Source organism: Apus apus, chromosome 3 (genome assembly GCF_020740795.1).
Source record: "Apus apus isolate bApuApu2 chromosome 3, bApuApu2.pri.cur, whole genome shotgun sequence".
NCBI lineage: Eukaryota > Metazoa > Chordata > Aves > Apodiformes > Apodidae > Apus > Apus apus.
Window position 1 is genome coordinate 100381593 of NC_067284.1, and position 21445 is coordinate 100403037.

Consider the following 21445-nt stretch of genomic DNA (forward strand, 5'->3'; position numbering starts at 1 on the left):
AAAGGGAGGGAGGGTAGAAACAACCTGTGCAATAGCGCTTTTCTGCTGGGATTTTTGTAACTGCCTCTCAGTAATAAATTAATGGAGAATCTCTCAGGCTTCTGGTAGCTGCCCCCACTCCAGCAGCAGATTAGTATTTTGATTGCAGTGGAGGTATCTCACAGACATTAGTGTTGCTCTGTACTGTGTTAGTGTCATTCTGTGCTGTGACTGTCTCTGTATCAAAAGATAGGGACTTCTGTCCCAGGGAATATGTGCTCCTTCTCTATGCTCCCTCCACTACCACCAAAGTGGCACCACAGAACAATTCAACCAAACCTTGATTGGGGTGTTAATGGACCACAAAGTCACTGGAACATGATTGGGTGGCAGGCATGTGGGGAATGGGGACAGGATGGTCTGAAGATGGCCTTCCTTCTGACAGAAGACTGGTGCAGACCAGATGTGGGAGGATGAAGATAAAACTGCTGAATAAACCATACAGAAGGGCAGAGCTTATCATGTAGTGATGGTTTACCAGGTAATTGCCCTGCATGTTGAGTGTCAGCAAAATGAAATTTTTTTGCGTGATAATTCAGTGGAGGAATGAAATATTTATTAGTTGATGGCACTGCTTTGATATTGACAACATGTAGCCTGCTGTGTCTGGGGATGACAAAGGTTGGCATGTGTACAGTCACATGTGGATGCCATGAAAGTCCAGTGTTCCTTCCCTCTGCAGGGCCTAAATTCTTAGAAATTAACAACACAGACAAGTCCTCCACTCACAGCCAGAATGGAGTCAAGCTGCAGAATATTTTTTTTTTTTGCAGAAAGGAAGTATTATGTGGGTGATGGAAATCAGGCTGGGACACTTGCTGCTTACAAAGCAGCTCTTGGAGTGGCTTTTTTCACCTGGAAATAGGACTTGATGATGTCCTTTTGGCATGCAGGCCCCTTTTCTGCTTCTCTCTCACATCTGCACACAGTCCTAGTCAGGGACAAAAGCCAGCTCATAAGCTGTATGTTCACTGGTTGCAGCTGTTTTGGCAGAGGACAGAGGTTACAGAAGGAAAGCTGATATTCTGGCACTTCTGTTTTGTGCCTCCTCCGCAGTCCCCCTGATCTCAGACAGAAGTGATGTACCATCAGCCTTCCCAGGCTCTGTCTGGCTTCTTGTAAAAACAAACTGCAATACCGTCAGACTTAATTAATTTGCTGAAACATAAATGTCTAGTTCTGTCGTGATGTGCCCTGCCTAGCTTCTAGATCCTGGTCCAGGAGGAAAATTGGCTTCATCCTGGCTCAAACCAGGACACCTACGTAACCAGTATTAAGAGCTATCAGCCTCATATGGGTGCTTCAGAAGTCCTAGGGCATCTCAGAAGACACCAGATGCTTGTGCATGAGCAACTGAAGTGTCTTTCCTTGTAGTGTCTTAATCATAGAATCATAGAATCCTAGGGGTTGGAAGGGACCTCGAAAGATCATCTAGTCCAACCCCCCTGCCAGAGCAGGGTCACCTAGAGTACATCACACAGGAAGGCGTCCAGGCGGGTTTTGAATGTCTCTGGGCAGCCTGTTCCAGTGCTCTGTCACTCTCACAGTAAAATTTTTTTTTCTGATACTCACCTTAAACCTCCTATGCTCCAATTTGTATCCATTACTCCTTGTCCTATCACTGGTCATCACTGAAAAAAGCTTAACTCCATCTTCTTGACACTCACCCTTTACGTATTTGTAAACACTGATGAGGTCACCCCTCAGTCTCCTTTTCTCCAAACTAAAGAGACCCAGCTCTCTCAGCCTTTCCTCATAAGGGAGATGTTCCACTCCCTTAATCATCTTTGTGGCTCTGCATTGGACTCTTTCCAGCAGTTCCCTGTCCTTCCTGAACTGAGGGGCCCAGAACTGGACACAATACTCCAGATGTGGCCTCACCAATGCGGAATAGAGGGGGAGGAGAACCTCTCTTGACCTACTAGCCACACCCTTTCTAATGTACCCCAGGATGCCATTGACCTTCTTAGCCACAAGGGCACATTGCTGGCTCATGGTCATCCTGCTGTCTACCAGGACCCCCAGGTCCCTTTCACCTACACTGCTCTCCAGCAGGTCAGCCCCCAACCTGTACTGGTACATGGCATTTTTCTTCCCCAAATGCAAAACTCTACGCTTGCCCTTGTTGAACTTCATCAGGTTTTTCCCCACCCAAGTCTCCAGCCTGTCTAGGTCTCTCTGAATGGCAGCACAGCCTTCTGGTGTGTCAGCCACTCCTCCCAGCTTGGTGTCATCAGCAAACTTGCTGAAGGTACATTCTGTTCCCTCATCCAGGTCGTTGATGAAGATGTTGAACAACACCGGTCCCAGTACCGACCCCTGAGGGACTCCACTAGTCACAGGCCTCCAACTAGATTCTGCCCCTGCTAAAGGTCTCTATTGAGTTGCTTCCTGTCTCTTTCATCTCACTGATGTTAGCGAATGTGTGCAGCCCAAAGCTGGGAGGAATCTTTTTGGGTTTATGTTGAAAATCTCTATTTTCTGGAATAAAGACTACAGTATACCTGTCAGCTCTCCCTCACCACCCCCCACTGCAAATCACTCTTATGTAATCATTGTATGCTTATGTAGTCAGTATAGGTGTTACGTTGGGTAGTAGTAGCTATGATCTGTATGTACATCATTGTTGAGTACATGGTGGGGTGAATGCTCAGCCTGGATGCTTTTGTATGCAGGTACAAACAGCGTGTCTTCAAGGTAAGACCTAGGTGCTTACAGTGGATCAATAGAAATATTACCTTAATCTTCTCAAACTTCAAAATGGCACTACTGTGTGCTCCTAGATTTCAGCAGACAAGTGGATCTCAGCTTCCTAATCCTGCTTACAGACAGCCTGGCAGAGTTGCAGCTTCTTTCTTGGTAAATTCTCATCAGCAGGCCACTAACTCCTCTACCTCATTGTACTCTGTATTCACCTTGTCTTACCACTTCTTTACTCCCGTTGAGTCTGTTTCATCCTCCATTCTCCTTAATCTTTGCAATCTTTTTTTCCTGTCATCTTTGTTATCTTCTTTCAGACTCCTCTTCCCTCAGTTCTCCTAGCCAGCTCAAATTAATTTGGAAGTATCTTACTAAAGATAGTTGTGTTTTTAAAAATGAATATGTTATCTTTGACCTGTCTTCATCAAAGTCAAGTTTTCACCCTAAATCATATACATACACCTTCAAAACAGTGCCTGAAATTTTCAAGATTTGTACAGGGTTCTACAGAAAGACAGACACTGCCCCTATGTGCTTATAGTAAGATTTCAGTCAAAAACAGATGAATGGGAAGAGAACAAGATGAACAAAGTTAAGCAGAAAGCTCTAAGTTTCTGGGAGTCTTTCAAGGGAGCAAATAAAATGTCCTCTCCTGTAGCTGGTTAATATTCCCTTTGACTTTGCAAGGGTGGAGACTCCTAATACGGGTACCAGAAATAGCAGGTTTAAACACAGAAGGGCATGCAATGGGGTAGAATATATGGTGCCTGAAAATTGTTTTGATAATAAGTGTTAGTGAAGATGTAAGATACAGTTAATTGTTCTTAATTAAAATGTATTACATTAATATTTTCATTTCACATTGTGTGTGAAATTCAGTTGAATTTTTTATTAAGGAATAAAAAACAGATGGGTTTACTCTTTTCTCTATGCATTGAAATTCTTCCTTGTTAGATTTCCATAGGTTTGGTCTTCTCGTTTCCTAAAGAACTAAAAAACCATGCATATGATAACTAGCATGAGGGCTAAACATGAATAATACTAGTTCAGGAAACTGATCATTCTTTTTTTGTTTATTTTATGTAGGTTTCCTTTGCCTGATCTGTAAACATGTCCACAGACCTGCTATGTAAGTACATTTCCATCATCTCACAGTGATTTTTTTGTACCATATGTTTTTATCAGATTCCCAGATGTGCTCATGATTGATGTTTTTTATCTTAAGTATAAAGTCTGCTTTTACATATGCATTTCTTCTGAGACATCTGTGGAACAATATTACCATTATAATCAACAGGATTATTCTTGGAGTAAGGCATGACTTAATATGAGTAAAATTGTAAAAATCTGGCCTGTGTATAAGAACAGACTGGTTCATTGAGACTTAAACATTTTAGATAGAATTTTTTTATCTATCTTTGGCACAAATACCATCCCAGATGACTGCTGAGTGATGTGCTTGGGATTTTTTAATCACTTTGTGAATTTAACTCCTCTGTTTCCAAGGCATCATTATCCAAGTTGCATCTAAAGCTCACTTCCTCATCCCTATTATCCATTCTTCTTTTTCAACAGGAGAATATCAGGCATATTCCTCTACTGCAAAAAACTACCACTCAGGTCTCCCTGGTACTTGCACTTGGGTGCTGCAGCCTAAGCTAACTGCAGTTATAACCACATTCTCTATGCTTATTGATCTGCTCTACATGCTTTCTTTTGGAGTCCTTCCACTGCCTCAGCTGCCATTTTTTATCCTTGCCTCCTTGCTCAACTGCGCATTGTGCAGTATAAGAGAAGGGAATTTCAGAAACTCCTTTTATCAGTCTCCAGTACTTCCTCACAGGCACAAAGAAAACTTTTTTTTTGGTCAATAACTGTAATCTGTTAATAAATATTAAAAAATCAGTGACTGACTGGAAGATAGCAGCTATCTGTGGAGGCAATATCTGTATTTCCAAGTTATTTCAAAGTGCGTATTTTGAACTTTATCTGCCGTTTTGCAGATTTTGGGGCATGCTTAAGTGCCATTTAGATACCGGGAGAACTCTAAAATGAATGTAATATGCCTGACTATACAACAGGCAAAACTGCTGGTTGGGAGGGAAATGTTAAAGAGAGAGGGCAGGGTGACTGCCCAGTCGTCCTGGTCAATATCACTTAAGACTCCTCAACTCTACTTAGATGTTTAAGCTCATTTGACTGTTTCAGCCAATTTGTGCCCTGGCAGTTTCATCTTTCTCCAGCTCAGCATCAGCACCTCTCTCATGCTAATGATCAGGTGGTTAGAGAAGTTGTCACCTGAGAAGCTGAAGGAGCTGGATGTATTCATCCTGGAAAAGGCTCAGGGGATTCTAGTCATAGAATCATAGAATGGTTTAGGTTGGAAGGGAGCTTAAAGATCATCTAGTTCCAACCCCCCTGCATGGGCAGGGACACCTCCCACTGGATCAGGTTTTTCAAAGCCCCATCCAACCTGGTCTTGAACACTTCCAGGGATGGGGCTTCCACAACTTCCCTGGGCAACCTGTGCCAGTGTCTCACCACCCTCACACTAAAAAATTTCTTCCTAATGTCTAACGTAAATCTCCCCTCTTCCAGCTTTAATCCATTCCCCCTTGTCATGTTGCTACAAGCCCTTGTAAGAAGTCCCTCTCCAGCTTTCCTGTAGGCTCCCTTCAGGTACTAGAAGGCCACTATAAGGTCTCCTCAGAGCCTTCTGTTCTCCAGTCTGAACAACCCCAGAACAACCCCAGCGCTCTCAATCTGTATGCATGGGAGAGGTGCTCTAGCCCTCTCACAGTCTTCCTGTAGAAAAATGGTTATGTAGAAGATGGGTGCACAAGGATGCCATAAGTTGCTTCAGGGGAGATGCCCTTGGACATAAGAGGTATTTTCACCATGGGATCAATTAAACACTGGAATAGGCTGCCCAGAGAAGTGGTGGAATTTCCCACACTGGAAATAGTTGGGATATGGCCTGACAAGGCCCTGGGTAACCCTCTAAGGTGTTAACCTTAGCAGGGCTAAGGCCCTGCTTTCAGCAGTAGGCTGGGCTGGTTGATCTCCACAGGTCTCTTGCAGCTTAGATAATTCTGTAGTTCTTTTATTTCTTTGTGTCCTCAGCTGTCTTTTGTGCAATGATAGTCACCCCTACCACCTGTCCCTGGTCTTCTCAGTATTGTACTGCTTGTGCTGTGGCAGGTTCTGTGTTACTCAGTCATGCTAGAGGAATAGGCTTTTGTCTTCTCATTTGGAGACGTGTGAATAGGGTTGAGGCAGTACCAGTGCCCAGGGGACTTCCCAGGTTCCAGCTGGTGGAGCTACACATGCATATGGGCTTTGTGACAGCCAGGTAGTGTCTTGGAAAAATGTCACTTCACAGTAGAACACTAAAGAACAATATGGCAAATTTGTACAGATGTGAAGTCACTCTAGATTTCTCTGCCTGTTTTTGTATAATTAAATGAGCCAAAAGCTTAGGACTCACCTATGCTAACAGGTAGCATCAGTGTGCCTTTTGGGGATAACATCTACCAGGCTCTGTTCCACGTAAGAAGTTTGGATGTAACAGAACTGTTTGTGGGGGAAAAGGGAAGGAGATGAGGAGTATTCAGACATGTGGAGCAGATGCCAGGTCATCTCAGCACCAGGAAACAAGTCTCTGACTCCTACTATTTAATAGTGGACATGTAGCCTAAACACCCAGTCCCATCTTTCACTAATGCTTGGTTCAGTACGAGGTCAAATTCTAGGATTTAAAATCTTGTTCCAGGTCACATTGATGAAGACTAGATGTATAAATAATTTAAAAAATAATAATCTAACTGAACCAGACTGAACCCTCTTAGATTCCTAGGAAAAAAATGCTGCTGGGCAAATTGCACTAAGAAAATGTCATAGATTCACAATAAGAGGACTGCTGTGGCTGGACCTCAAACTCCAGCAGCTAAGTCTTCAAGCCTGTGAAAATAAATTAAAAAAGCCAACATCCCAGAGAAGTTTCAGCATCAAGAGTTTGAGGTAGCAAGCGTTTCTCTGTTTTAGATGGAGAAGCAAAGGAAAAAAAAGAGAAGTCTATAAGATGTCTGGCAGCTACTGAGGCTCGGCTGGTTGGAGAAGCGACGGACTTCCCCTCAGAGCTTGTTTTTCTTTTTATCCTTGGATGAACTAGCGTGCAGTATATTATGCTGCCTGACCGTAGGGGTTTGTCACGGTTAGCGCCAGGGGCCGTTCCGGGAGCGCAGGAAGGCAAGGGGAGTGAATGGAGCATGAGGTGGTCGCTGGGGTTGGAGCCCGCTCTTTCGGGAGACCTGCCGCTGCTCCTCCCGGCTCGGCAGGCCAAAGCTGTGCAGGAAAGGAGGTGGGTCTTTGATCTCTTTGTTGTAGCTGCTCCCTGGGAATTTGCTGAAATCAATGCCCTGTTTTCCTGAAGAAATGAATGGCTATGCCTAACTAGCTTTGTGAAGCGCTTGGGAATTCACTGCTTCTGTTTATTGACAGCTGAAAAGGAGCACATGGTGCTGAATGGGTCCTCTTGGGGAAACAAAACAGAGCAGAGTTAGACTTAGCTGAGCACAGGGACATTTGGAAAAGTCTGCTGAAGGAAGATGGCACGGTTCCTGCCACCTTCTAGCATAGCCTGACTTTTTACTAAAAGTGCCATTTTAGAGAAGGTAAGGAATGTTTTTATTTCCCATGCGTAGAGTGATTATGAAACATTTGCGTTTGTCTTCTTGAATGCAAAAGTGTTTGAATTTTATTCTGTTACGGGGACCAAGTGACTCTTGTGCTGTTTCTAAGCCTCTGTGTATGTTCATTTGTTCTCTATCTACTGTTAATTAATATGAAAAGTAAGAAGAAGTAATTTGGTATTTGGTCTTGCAATCAGGTCCTGAACTTCAGTCGTTTATGTAGATTATTATATGCAGTTTTTATGTTCTTGAGAATCAGTTGAACTGCATCAGATGATTTCTTGACTGGTACAAATTGCTGCTTTAAAACTTAGGCACAAGGCAGTGACTCACAAGTGGCCCTGTCTGGCAGAAAATCCTTGAAATGTAAGGATATATTTCCAAACCTCTGTTCCTAGGCTCAAGGCAAGAGATGGTCTTAAGTTTGCTGGTTTTGCATGCGCAGTTTTTTGTTGTAAAGACAGCAAAGAGTAGCAAGAGGAGGATGATAATGAAGAAGCAGTATTCTCTTCATTCGAGTCCAGAACAGTTTATCAGACCAAAGGAATTTGGTGTGTAATTCATATGTAAATTTTCTACTGAAAACAGGAGAACAAATGGTCAGAGTTTCTATATTAGTTTCTGTGGTGACTGAAGAAAAAGGTTGCTGAGCTTACAACTTTCAGGTGTGGCCAACTTAAGACTGCAGGAAAAAAAAGTTAAGTAATGCCATTTTTTCCTTTTGTCAGTTTAAGTGTAAGGGCAAGTTCCGAAGGGAATAATTGCTGTTGTACTGGTACGAATTGCTGGTTTTGTGTTGCAAACCTGCTTCAAAGTGCTTGTGTATGCATGCAGTTGTTTGGAAACTCTTGAGTAAGTCTCTCATTTTGAGGGAAGTGTTTAGGAAGTTCCACATTTTATCAGAGTAGTTTGTGTCACATTGTATCGGAGTAGTTTGTGTTCCTCGGTGTGGCGTTTTTGCTTTGGGTGACTTTGAGCGAGTAATCTTACTGGTTTTGGCTCATTTTGCTCTTCTCTGCAGCAAATAACCGTTTTTCTTGGAAGCATTTGGGCTCCCTATGCAAACAGACCTTCTTTAAAAAATAAAAATATACTGTTTCACTGCAAAGTGTCAGCACTGTTGCTTGTGGCATCTACCTTTAAATTTACAAGATTTTTGGAGGGAAAATAAAAAAAGCAAATGCATTTATGATTTTGACTGAAGTAAAAATGTTGAGCTCAAACAGGCTGATATTTGTGTTTTTGAACTCTATTGTCATAGTTTTTATCCAACTGCCTCAAGAGCTTTTTTGACCTCACTTATGTGTATTTGTGAGTGGTAGACATTGGAAGCCACTAACATTTAAAGCTAAGGCTAGTTTATAGTTGAAATTTAAGGTAGACAGGAGTTATTTTTGTAGGCAATTTTAATGCTGTAGTATAGATGTGTCATTAGAATGTTGACCAGTGAGGATTTCTGGGTAGTTGTAGCAGTGTAAGTAGAAAAGAATCTTGGTCATGGAAAGCTCACTTGATCAGAGCTATCTTAGCTAGTATAATGAAGAAGAAAGCAGACAACTTATGTGTGGCATAAAAGGCGGCATTTGTTCTCCTTTACTTGGGCAATAAGGCAAGGCAGAGTGTGCGATGTGTAACTTAGCAGACTGTTCAGGCAGAGGTATGTAGGGAAGTACATGGGAATGTTTTGGCAAGACAGTTGTCACTTTGCCTGTTCTAACATCAAGGGTTTTTAGAAAAGAAGAATATTGTTGTGCCTTGTTGTCAATGCTGAAGTGGAAGGAGTATAAAATAAAATAATTTATTTCTAACCAGCAGAGTAAGAAAGTGGGATATGTGATCATACCCAGCTCTAAGTAAATATGCATGTTAAATGACCAGGGTTATACAAATATATATCTGAGGGATGGTGCATTTCCCCCAAGGTGATGCCTTTACCATCTGTTGATCCTGTTCTTTGAGCTAAGAAAGTGTGAAAATGGGAATCAGGTCTTTGCAATTTTGCTTTGAAATGTTGTTTCTTCGATTTTTGCAGCAGAGACTACTATTATTTTTATTTTTGAGGCTTTCGCAAATAGTTTGAAGAATCTACAAATTAATCAGAAACTAATGGAGAAAAAGCATTCAGATTTTATGTAATCTCCTACTGAGATGACTGTCAATAGGGGAATCATAGAATCATAGAGGTTGGAAGGGACCTCGAAAGATCATCTAGTCCAACCCCCCCGCCAGAGCAGGGTCACCTAGAGCACATCACACAGGAAGGCGTCCAGGCGGGTTTTGAATGTCTCCAGTGAAGAAGACTCCACAACCTCTCTGGGCAGCCTGTTCCAGTGCTCTGTCACTCTCACAGTAAAAAAATTTTTTCTGATACTCACCTTAAACCTCCTATGCTCCAATTTGTATCCATTACTCCTTGTCCTATCACTGGTCACCACTGAAAAAAGCTTAACTCCATCTTCTTGACACTCACCCTTTACGTATTTGTAAACACTGATGAGGTCACCCCTCAGTCTCCTTTTCTCCAAACTAAAGAGACCCAGCTCTCTCAGCCTTTCCTCATAAGGGAGATGTTCCGCTCCCTGAATCATCTTTGAATAAATAGGACTTTATGGGGTTACATTATAATCTGAGTTTGGAGTGCTTCATTTGTGTAAAAAGATCTGCAATTTGTTCTAAACCCACAATTTTTTGCAACTCTCAGATATAATTCTCCAATAATATTCTGTAATGATGTACTTTGTAGTTCTCTATTTTAGACAACTAAACTCAAGGCTATCCATATGCCTGAGGAGAATAGTTAGCACAAGGAAAATGTAGGATACTGCTGCCTAATTTTTGCTGACAATTTTATTATCCTTTCCTGATCAGTCTGTTAAAGCTCAGATGGACGTTTCTTCAGTGCAGTATCAGTCAAGACATTCAATAATTATCTTATGGTTCCCACTGGAAGTCTTTAGAGTAGAAAAAAGAAATGTATCTTAAATCTCAGGAAAAAAGGGACAAGTAAATGGAAACACAGATATGACATTTGCCTGTGTATTTTTTTCACAGAAATACATTTTTGTGTCTGTTCAGTAGCAGAGCTTCCCAATGTCCATGTTGGTTGTTCTGGTTTTTTTTAAGAAAACACTACATGCCTTAAAAGAGGAGAATAATTTTAACAGGATCATGAGAGTCTCCTACTCATTTTGTTCCCAGAGAAGCTGGGGATCAAGCATCCTTTTTGTGTTCAAAATTAAGCAAGTAGTGACAGAAGTTTTTGGCTGAGTCCTCTCTTTTGAAGGTGATGCACAGTAAGAGCCTAGCTGGTCTGCTAAGCTGTTAATGACCCTTCATTTACAAAAAAACAATGCTTTTAAAATAATATTTATACATTTCAGTAATTTAAATATATGCTTCAAGATTCATTATTTAAAAAAAATCCACACAACTTTTTTGTTGTTCTTTGGGGCGAAATGAAATACCAGTAGGAAGTTTGGATGGTTCACTGCAAAAGTTAAATGATTTTCCAGTTTTATTGAGACTTTGTTTCCACTGATTAATATGAGTTGGGAGCATTCTTCCAGGATTGGCCCTCCACAGTCTCAACACCCACTAGTCCTGGGTGTCTGTGTATTCACTTCTCCACATGGACTTCCTTTTTTCATAATGTGGCTAATTGCACATCAGTAGAGCCAATTGTATAGATTTCTACCTGCAGAACTATGTCCCATGGTTTTTACACTGTACTTTTATTCTCAATAGCTGCAGCTTGGTTCATTTAGTTATAACTGCCTCTAAAGACCTCAAGTTCTCCAGCCACAGGATGAGTACAGCATCTCTTCGCTTTCATGCCAGGCTTCCTCATTGCCTCCTGCAGTAAACTCACATTTCCTTCTCCAAAGCGTTTCTACCTGCCTGTTTCTTTCTACCAGTAAATGGATGGAAATACATCCCAGCCTGTTTCCTAAAGAGAATCATAGAATAGTTTGGGTTGGAAGGGACCTTTAAAGGTCACCTAGCCCAACCACCCTGTAGTGAGCAGGGACATCTTCAACTAGATCAGGTTACTCAGAGCCCCATCCAGCCTGACCTTCAGTGTTTCCAGGGATGGAGCATCTACCACCTCTCTGGGCAACCTGTTCCAGGATTTCACCACCCTCATTGTAAAAAAAGTCTTCCTTCTATCTAGTTTAAATCTGCCTTCTTTTAGTTTAAAACGATTACCCCTTCTCCTGTCACAACTGGGTCTGCTAAAAAGTCTGTCCCCATCTTTCTTATAAGCCCCCTTTAGTTATTGAAGGGCCACATTAAAGTCTCCTGGGAGTCGTCTCTTCTCTAGGCTGAACAACCCCAACTCTCTCAGCCTGTCTTCAGCAGGAGAGGTGTTCCATCCCTCTGATCGTTTTTGTGGCCCTCCTCTATCCATTTCTCCATTAAAAGGGCAACACCTCCTCTGCCTCCTTCCTCACCCATCCCTTCTGAACAGCCTGTAGCCATCGATGGCTGCACTCCAGTTATGGGGATTCATCCCACCAAGTTTCAGAGGTGGCTTGACCACCAGTCTCCTTCACGTGACATCTGGACTTGGTAGCCGGTAACAAACAAGTTCAGTGAAGGAGAGAGAGAACTAATGTAAGGCTCCCTTTTAAGGGAATGTTGCGGGGGTTGGAAATATTTCAAGTAATTAATACTAAGCATTAGTCATTAGAATTTCTGCACTTCATTTATCAGTACTGAAACCACAGTGTTGACCTGCTGTGAATAACATTGTCAACTGTATTGATGCAGTTGATATGCTGCATGTGGCTGTGTGTGTGCATTTATGCATACATACATTTAGGAAGACATACATGCTTGTGAGGCTTTTTTTGCTTGAACAAAGATAGAAGATTCTGGTGTCTCTTAAAGTGCAACAGTAGCAGTAGCATTATCCACTGAAAGATCAACACTAATGCAATTCAACTGTCCTGCTAGAAATCTCCGTGAAGAAAAGTGCTCAAGACCAATTAAAGCTATTTTTGCTGTGGGAGGTAAAACTTATGCTGTGGGAGATGGAAATTAAGGGGTGCAACATGTGGTGCAGGAGCCATGGGGTGCTTATGAACAGTTTAAATACAACTCTCTTGATGGCTGTCTGTGTTTCTGTGGACAGGGATTTAGAGGGATTTTAGTTTTGCTGTCTGCAGTATGGAAGCAGGGCAGTTTTCCCAGTGCTAGTGAAGACCTAAAGCAAGAAGAGGCCACAGCCTTGCACCAGGGCCGGTTGCTGCTGGCTGCTGAGGTAGATGGGCAGAGTGCAACAGAAAGGCTTGGCTCTAGGCAGGCTTTCACTGGGCATTTTGTAGGACCAGGCTATGCTGACCAGAGCTGTTTCTCATTTAAAAAGCAGTTGTTTCCGTGAATTTGCTGTAAACCTTCTTCCCTGTTTCTGGATCTATTTTTATATGACTTCATACCAAGCCAGTGGAGGGAGAGGGAGAGAAGGGGGAAAAAAGCAACAAAAAAACCCCAAACAAACAAAAACCCAAACACTAAAATCAAAACCCAACCAACCAAAAAACCAAAACAAACCGCAAACCACCTGAAAAATCCAAACTGCGTTTTTCAGTTTGATAGTTAAAATATATTCAACTTTCAGCAATGAGAGAAGTCTCTTTGTTCATGCTGATTAGAAGCTATTACATGTAAACTAAGGGAAGTGACTTCACTTGAACTGTGCTATTTATGTATATGGATTCTGATAGCAACCAAACTCCATGTGATTTACCAGAAATGTGACACATACATTTTAGTTCCAAGAATAAATAGGAAAAGTTTATTTTTTAAATTAGCTTTCAATCAATCAGTGCTTTGCTCTCAAGTAATTTTTAGATGAATGGACGAACCAAGAACTTTGATTAGCTGGTTGCTCAGACTGCAGAGTGAAGTTAAACTTGGTAAACACACCTACATACTTTTCCTGCTGTTTGGTTTGTTGTTTGTTGGGGTTTTTTTTCTGTTTTTTCTTTATGTTTGCAGGAAAGTCCTGTAAGTTACTTCCTTTTCAGATGTTCAAACATGAATGTAACTTTTTTTTTTTCCCTCCTCTAGCTGTGAAATTTGTAAGATACAGCAGAGCACAGGTATTCTTCTGCTGCACAGGCTTTGTGGGAACCTGCAGTCACATCACTGAATTTCACAGCCCAGCTGTGCTCCTTGAGGCTTCTGTAACTGTTTAGCTCATAAGATTTGCTAGATGGAAGGAGCACCCTAGAAAGCCTCATTGGGGTTGGTTGAAGGATGACTTTTTATGGGAACCTGGTTAAATTCCTTCTGACTGTGCCTGTCCTAATACTTCATAGTCACCAAGGAAAAACTTGGTATTCCCAGATGTGCTCAACTGACATAAATATTACTCCCTATTAGGAACTAGTAATGAATCACATTAGTTATCATTTATATGGTTTTATAACAAATAGTTTTGAAGGAAGAGTTTGCATGCTGAAATTTGTGTCTGCCAGGAAAACATATGCATTCTCTGCCTTGGAAGATTTCTTTACAGTCAGGTAAGTGCTGAGGCTCCCTTCTAGAAGCATCCTTCCAGAACAGCTGTGCTGGACAGGATTGTACCACTGTGAGGCAGGAGCTCGGTGCATTAATGGATGGTCTCCCACTGCTAGAGACCTGAGGATGTACCCTCCCTCCAAATTCTCCTTCCTCTTGGGAACAAAGACAAGGGCACAGGTAGGGTGGAGATGAGGTGAGGGAAAGTTTCACTGCTCATGAGCGTCTGTGTCAGGAAGCCTGAGGGCTGGACTCACCTGCAGGGCTGGGTCCCAGCTCTAGGGAATCAGCTCAACCTGCAGGTCTGATTGAATGTATAGGTTAGCCATAAGGCATGTTTGCTGTTCTTATTTCTATGTTTCTGTCTCTGAATATAGTAACTCAGTTTTTAAGTTTTATGTTTTAGTAGAGTGAGCTCATGTTCCTGCAAGTGTGTTTAATGTTAAGAAAGATTACTGGGATGTTTGCAAACCACCTACTGTTCTCCTCCCCAGAGAGAGGAGGCCCCCCAAAAGGCATAGGCATTCACTCAAAGGGTGCCACTCACCGCTGCACAAGACCAGGACTCTCCTTCCTCTCTGCCAGCATCTCGGGGGCTCTGGTCCACTCACCTGCAAGCCCTGGAGATGGCAGTTGGCAGCACAAGGCTTTGGTAAGGGCGCCAGTGTTGCCCCAGCAGCACGTCCTACAGTGTCTGTGCTGGTGCTGCCAGGTAGAGACTATGAGGCTTCAGTGTCTCCCTGTGTGAAAAATGTGGGAACTCACTCCTGGAAATCTGTCAAAAGTTTCCCTCTCCTTCCCTCTCCCAAGAACTTAGGAGTATATATCCTTTTCTCCCCTGCGCCCCCCTTCTGTTTTTGGGGGGGTGTTATTTTGGGTGAAAGTTTATGGAAAGTACAGTGCCTGCTTCTCAAGTAGTATGCAGTGTGGTGCATATATGTGCAAGTTTGTAGTCTTTGCTCAGGGGAGCAATCCTGGTTACAAAGTCAGCCCAGAGTGTGGTTTCACAATTTATTTATTTTTACTGTTTTTCTGTGCAGAGCTGAGCAGTTGTAACTCTCTGTTAATGCAGGGTTTTGTTGTATGAGAGAGAAAAGACATGAAAAGGACACATTGAAGAAATGTTCACCTATTTTTGTGTTGGACTAGGAATCAGACATTACCATTAAAAAGTGAAAATCAGTCAGCAGGATGTTCAGCATGACAAAATATAAGAAGTTAATGGGATTTTAATTAAATTATTCTGAATTTTGCTAATTATAGCAAATTCTGTTTTACTATAGTATAAATAGGATGGATTACTAATCAGTTAAGAGCTTCAACTCCTTTGTAAATGCACTTTGCACATCAAACTTGGGAGATGTGGGGCTTCTTTCATATATGTTTTTTACAGAGGAAACGTGTGGCAGTGACCCACAATAATGGGAAAATAACTTGGGATTCACTGTTTGCTAATTGGGGACTTTTAATTTTTTGCCAAATAAATTATATTATGGAACAGTATCTTCAAGCTTTTCTAAGCAAGGACAAACTGCAGGGCAGGAAAATCTTATGTGCCTTTCTGTAAGAAGAACCAAGGCTCGCATAGAGCACATGAAATAGATATTAGACAGAAAACGTCCACAAGATGTGCCTGCAGAGCTCCTCAGCTTGAGAGCTGAACAGGGCTAAGGGGCAGTACAGTTTTACTTTGGGATAAATTACTGTTGTTTGCTATGCAAATCTTATGATTGTAATTAGGCTAGGATTTGGACTGCTGTGTACACTGATCTTTGTTCCCTCTGCACACGGGAGCTAATTCTAATGCAGCAAAACAGCACAGCAAATGTTGAGCTCTGCTGAGCTGGACAATCGTTCCTCATGGGGCGTCTTTGCACATTTTAAAAGGAATTCTTTACCTCTGCCTTCACGGGGCACGTAAATTGTACCACAGGCATCTTGTGGGCCACGGAGGTGTTCAGGTACCGTAAAGTCTTGCTTGAAAGTAGAGATTGGAGAAAGCAGGAAGGACTGCACAATAGGCATCTAGTTTTTAGCAAACTGGTTTTAAAACGTGGTGTTCTGCCTTGGATTGGTTAAGGATCTGGTGGTATGTTAGAGCTATCACGACAGTGATTGCAGTTCCTAGTATGGCTATGTATAGCTCCCGTTATCTCTGCAGCCGGACTTGGTGTAACCGCAGCCCGTGGCTCCCTGCCTACACTGACGAGCTCTCCCCGAGGCCGGGCTTGTGCCTTGTGGGGGTGGCACGGCGCTCTTTTGGAAACCCGAGGTTGTTAACTGTGCTCGAGTCCTGCTTGCCTCAGTCACTGCGCTAGCTTGGCTGCTGCTGGCTGTGGGGAGCTTGTCCCTGTGCAGCGTGGCCAGGCCTGGAGCTGTATGGAGGAAAAGGCAAGCTGGCTGCAAAGGCTGCCAAGCTGTAGTCCACAGCAAAGGAGAGCTGTCGCCTAGACCTGGACTGGGGGGAAGCACCATTGTGCTGAGGATGATACAGGTGAGCCCCACTCGCAACCCCCTCTTCCCCCTGGGAACGTGGCCACCTCACATGGTGGCCTTTTGTGGCCAGCCCATGTGGTGGGAGTGATTCCTGCAGGCAGCAGGCATCATTTTTCCACTGACCCAGAAGTCAGAGGAAAGCCATAGCTGCCAACCGTGCCTCCCAAGAGCTGGGCAGAAAGTGGGAGCAGATTCATGCGGAGCTTCTGGGCTGGGGGGCTACAGGTGATGTAGTTAGCAGGGCACAGGCACCTTCTCCGTGTGACAAGGTGGTGGCTGAGCACCCACTCCCTGCTCGGAGTGCACCTGCACCCACAGCCATTCTGGGCTCCTCTGTACAGATGCCTCCTCACTGCTGCAGTGGAGCTGTGCAAATTAAGTCCTATTAGCAGTAGGATCTATTATTAGATTGTGTAGTTTTATTACAGGTAGATGAAAAATGCATTATTTGGAACTTTTTCACAATCATTGGAAAGCCATAGGGAAAGAACAAAGAAGTACCCTCCAGGGGACAATATAGCACTGCTGCTGTAAAGATACAGTAAATGACATGATCACTTTTTTAACAGCTTGTAACTCCTGTGAATCTCATTTGTTTATTTTCGTTGCCTACTCATCTAAATCACAGGAAAGCAGAGGAATGGAGGCAGTTTTACTTTTTCTTGCATGCTTGCACATTGTCAAGTATTCTTGTAAAAATGACATTGAATCCATTAATTTTGTTTGTGTAAATACAATTTAAGGGTGCAGGGAAACTGTAAAAGCATCAAAAGATGTACTAAAGTGCCTAACAAAAAGTAGAAAAAAATCTTCACAGAAGGTGATTTTTCTTACCAAGTGCACTTTATTCCTGATGCTAATACAATGTGTGTTGTTTCCATAGTTGGATACTCTATTTCAGAACAGGTTAGAGTGTGTTCTGAGGCTGTTGTTGAAAAAATTATTTCACTTAAGCAGCCAATATAAAAGGAGGCACAAAATCTGTGAGCTTTGCAAACCAGTGCTATGCTGCAGCTATGATAATGCACACATTCCTTCACTGAAGGCATCTGTAATTTAGCACTGAGACACAAAGGATCGTGAGGAAGAAACTGGACAGTTTTCTGCTGTTACTATGAGGGGAAGAAATTAAAAAGACCCCTGTTCCCCAGGGTAATCCCTACAGTTATTATATTTACAGTGGCCCAATCGTGTGCTTCTGGTACACCCAGCAGTTTTTAGTGTGCAATAAATTCAGTGTCAGAATACTAATGTGCTGATGTGGGGTCAGAAATACTGTGTCATGGATGTAATTCCAGGCTGCCTGTTAAATAACTGTGTCAGCTAGTTATCTTCATATCCCATCTAATGAAGCACAGAAAATCCTAGAAACAAGCCTTGGGCATTGCTGGCTATTTCAAGGTGCCATGCACTGATGCCAGGTCAGAATCCCAAGCCCTACTAACACAGTGCTTAAAAACCACTTTCAGCTCTGCAGCTAATTCCATTTGGTGAAGGCTGAGGGCTGGTTTTGTGTCACGCCAGCTAGGTGTGCCTCCTGGGGAGCCATCTCTGGGGCACTTGAGGTTGGTGGCTCCTGCTTGGATGCAAAGCTATCCCTGATCTTGGAGAGCAGCTCCCAAGCACCTGCACAGCGTGAATTATTTCAGACCTTGTGTCTTGGCTCCAAAGGACCAAGGAGGGGTTTGCTAACAGGCCACTAGTGCTGAATTTGGAGGCTGATTCAAGGAAGACCCTTTTTCACTTCCTTCCCTTTCCAGCCTTCTCATTAGCTGCCCACCCTGGGGCCTCTGCAGCAGGCACTGCCCTGGGGCAGCTGGAAGGTTTGCTTAGGATCTGGGTTGTGATGAATCACAGAGGCATGGCATGGTTTGATAAGGTCGTGTACTTTACGATTAGATACATCCTCCCTCTAACAGCAGTTCTTTGTCTCCATTTTGCTTTTGGTAATGTTTTTCAGCAGTTTGCATACAGTGACTCTCCAAGCAGGAGCTGTTTGACTTGAGACAAAGTCACTATTATTCTAGGTATGGAGAGGAAGTCCTCATAATTTTGTTGAAGACACAGATTGTTGGCAATTTATTGAAAAGCCAATGAGGTTAAAACACCAAGGAAATATTTTTTTCCTTGCAGCCCAGCTGGAAAGGACTTTCAGGTGCATTAAAAAGTGTGTAACTAGAAAAATCTGCCTTGCAGCTCTGTTATTTTTTGTGCCTTTTAAGTAATGGCTGTAGAGTGGCATGTTCTTTATATATGGCAGTATCTGAAAGCCGCATGTATTTCAGCTATTCATAGTGCAGGTGTTCAGTCTGGAAGCCATGGCAAAAGAGAACTAAATGGTCTCTGAATTATTGAAAAATATGGACTACTGCAGTGCCTGCAACCTGAGCAACATGCAAGTCTGCCTCCTCATTTAGTTGATGGAGAACCCAAAAAACTCAGGAACACTTCAGGCAGTGTATCCTGGGCTCTTAAGCTTTTCTTGACTTCTCTTTGGCTATGAGCCCCCATCTGTGGTGAAGCCTCACCTCTCCTGCCCCAGTCTGTGCTACAGCATCCCATGGCTCCCTTGGACTCTCTTGGCTGTTCTGGCTCCCCTCCTCTGCTCCTTATTGTCACTTACTGAATAGACTTGCTTGGAAGAGTTTTCAAAAGTAAAATAAAATGAGGTAGTCATGGATGACCAATAACAGCTTTTCCTTTTAATTCAGTTGTAAAATGTTGTTGGCTCACTGGTTTGGTTTCTATTGTCTATAAAAAGGTTCTGTGCAAGAAGTCCCTTTTTTCCCATCCCCCTGTGTGACACCAGTGCCAGGATGACCTTCTGCTGGAGAGTATCATTGCTCAGTTGTGTCTCTGCTCCGTATGAGTTTCCCTGGCAACCAGCTTGAGCTACACTGAACCAAAAATATCTCACTGTGCTGGGAGAAAGTCAGTTTGCAGACATGTATTTCTGAGTAATGACTTTTTTGGATGGTTTGTGTGTTCAGCCTGCAGATGTCATTACTGTGAACCAATGACTGGGAGATGCAGAGTGCCTCTTTTGTTTACTTCCACATCTACAAGCAGGCTGCCCTTGCGTGACTGTCAACTGGGTTGTGACTGTAGGACCCATCGTACTCATTTTTCATGGTACACCAAGGGTCTTGTCTTCTACTGAGAATGGACTGTGCAGACTCACAAAGTCACAGTGATCTTTCTTGGATTCCTTAGTTCTCTGCAAATTGTCCTGGTTATTACTAGCAAATTTGCCCTTCTCATTTCTATATAAGTATATGCCCCTTGGGCGCACGCTGTGAGCTCCAGTTTTGCTACCATCCTAGTCACCGAAGGCACAGTTTGTGACACCCACAAATGAGCTTGTGTATAAATTGTTGGAATTCATTTCACCAATTTGCACAGGAGAGAATGCACAAACTGGAGGTCTTATTTGAAACCTTCCTAGTTCAGTTTCAGCTTGCAGATAATCTTTTTGCTATCTGATGTGGAACAGTGGTGTGAAGAAAAGCATTGGTGATTCAAGATATCTTCTCAAGGTGACAAGATTAGAAGAGACTAAATTGGAGAGCAGTATGTCATTTTTAGTAACAGGTTCCCTTTTCTGGATTTGCAGGGTGTGAGGATTGCGGTAAAAGCCTTGTAGGAGAATGCAAACTCCACGGGCCACTCATCAGGGCTAGGGACAGGGTTATTCCTAGCCGAGCCCGTCTCACCCTACCTCATTACCTCACTTTGCGAGTGTTGGAGCTGCGAGCTGGAAACGAGCAGAGTAAGTATTGTAGCTCTTTTTCCCACATTTCAGACAGGCCAAAATCCTAGCACTGGCTTTCTTCATTAATAACTCCCAAGGCATAATCATTGGGTATTAACAGTATGAAGACTACTTTATTTCAGCTGAGCACAGCTAAAGCTCACGTTCAGCTGCTGTTTTCTGTGACTGATTTCTAGTAACCTTGATACGTAGACTGACAGCAGGACGTTAGCCAGAGCTGGTCAGACATCTAGTTGTGAGCAATCAGTTAGCTATATTCAGTCTATACAAGTTTAATGAATGTTGAATTTGTGTCTAATAGTAACAGCCATGCACTATTACATTTATTTTTTTTTCCCCAAGCATGCAAAACAGGAAGGAGTATTCAATAAGAGGTCAGAAACAAAATAGTAAGCAGCATCCCTCATCCACCCCCCTGCAAACTCTATAAAGATCACAGTGGGTTAATTTACCTTTTGCAGCATCTTCAGTTCATATTATGGATATACTGTTCTTTCCTTCTGAGGGCAGGGGGATTTAAATGCCCAGACTTGAACAAGGGAACTACATCCTTAATGTGCAAATTTTCCACAGCTACCTGTGTAAAATGAGTCCTGCCAAGATTGCGTTTCAGAAGGAGAATGACAAGATTCCTCTTGTGTCACACCATTGGTATTAGGCAGGGGGATAACTAGAATTATTAAGGTGGCTGATGTTGTGTTTTTATAGATTCTCTCCACTCATATTGGGAGAGCACTGTGATAGCATCAGCTTGTAGATTGAAGGAATGTCAACACCTTTGTGTTGCATACTAAGTTTAATATCCTGTCATATATTTTAGGCATTTCTGTATTCAATGTAATAACCATTTAAAAATAAAACCTCTGTATATATTTACATCCTTTTCAGATTCTTTTTGTTAGAATTATTTACCTGGGTTATTTGTCTAGCAGAATTCATGTGTTCTGCACTGTTGTGTTTATCTCTATTTGCACAACTCTAAGCATACTAGAAATAGTTCATGATGTTTATATTAATATTAGACTGGTCTTTTTTTATTCATAGTCCTTGGAGTATTTGCAAAGAAAGTAATACAGAAGAGAACACAGTTTGGTCCTTATGTTGGTCAACTGTCTACAAAACTGACCTGCTATGATGAGAGCAGGCTAGTCCTGCAGGTAAAAACCCAGTGACTTACTATGAAGTGCATATGTGTCTTTAACATTATATGTATTTATATATT

The 21445-nt window shown here is 42.5% G+C and overlaps 1 protein-coding gene across 5 annotated transcripts in view; it reads left to right on the plus strand.

Moving 5' to 3' along the window:
• Positions 1 to 21445, plus strand: part of PLAGL1 (PLAG1 like zinc finger 1) — a 48410-nt gene that overhangs the window by 16095 nt on the left and 10870 nt on the right. For 2 of the 5 annotated variants that reach the window (XM_051615652.1, XM_051615653.1), the window contains exons 2-4: positions 3826 to 3868; positions 20065 to 20220; positions 21268 to 21380. In XM_051615652.1, coding sequence (XP_051471612.1) covers positions 3850 to 3868; positions 20065 to 20220; positions 21268 to 21380 — 288 coding nt within the window. In that variant the 5' untranslated portion in view covers positions 3826 to 3849. Of the gene's footprint in view, positions 1 to 3825; positions 3869 to 15785; positions 15917 to 20064; positions 20221 to 21267; positions 21381 to 21445 lie in introns of those variants that run through there. The other 3 variants (XM_051615654.1, XM_051615656.1, XM_051615655.1) reach the window with 3 other exon arrangements.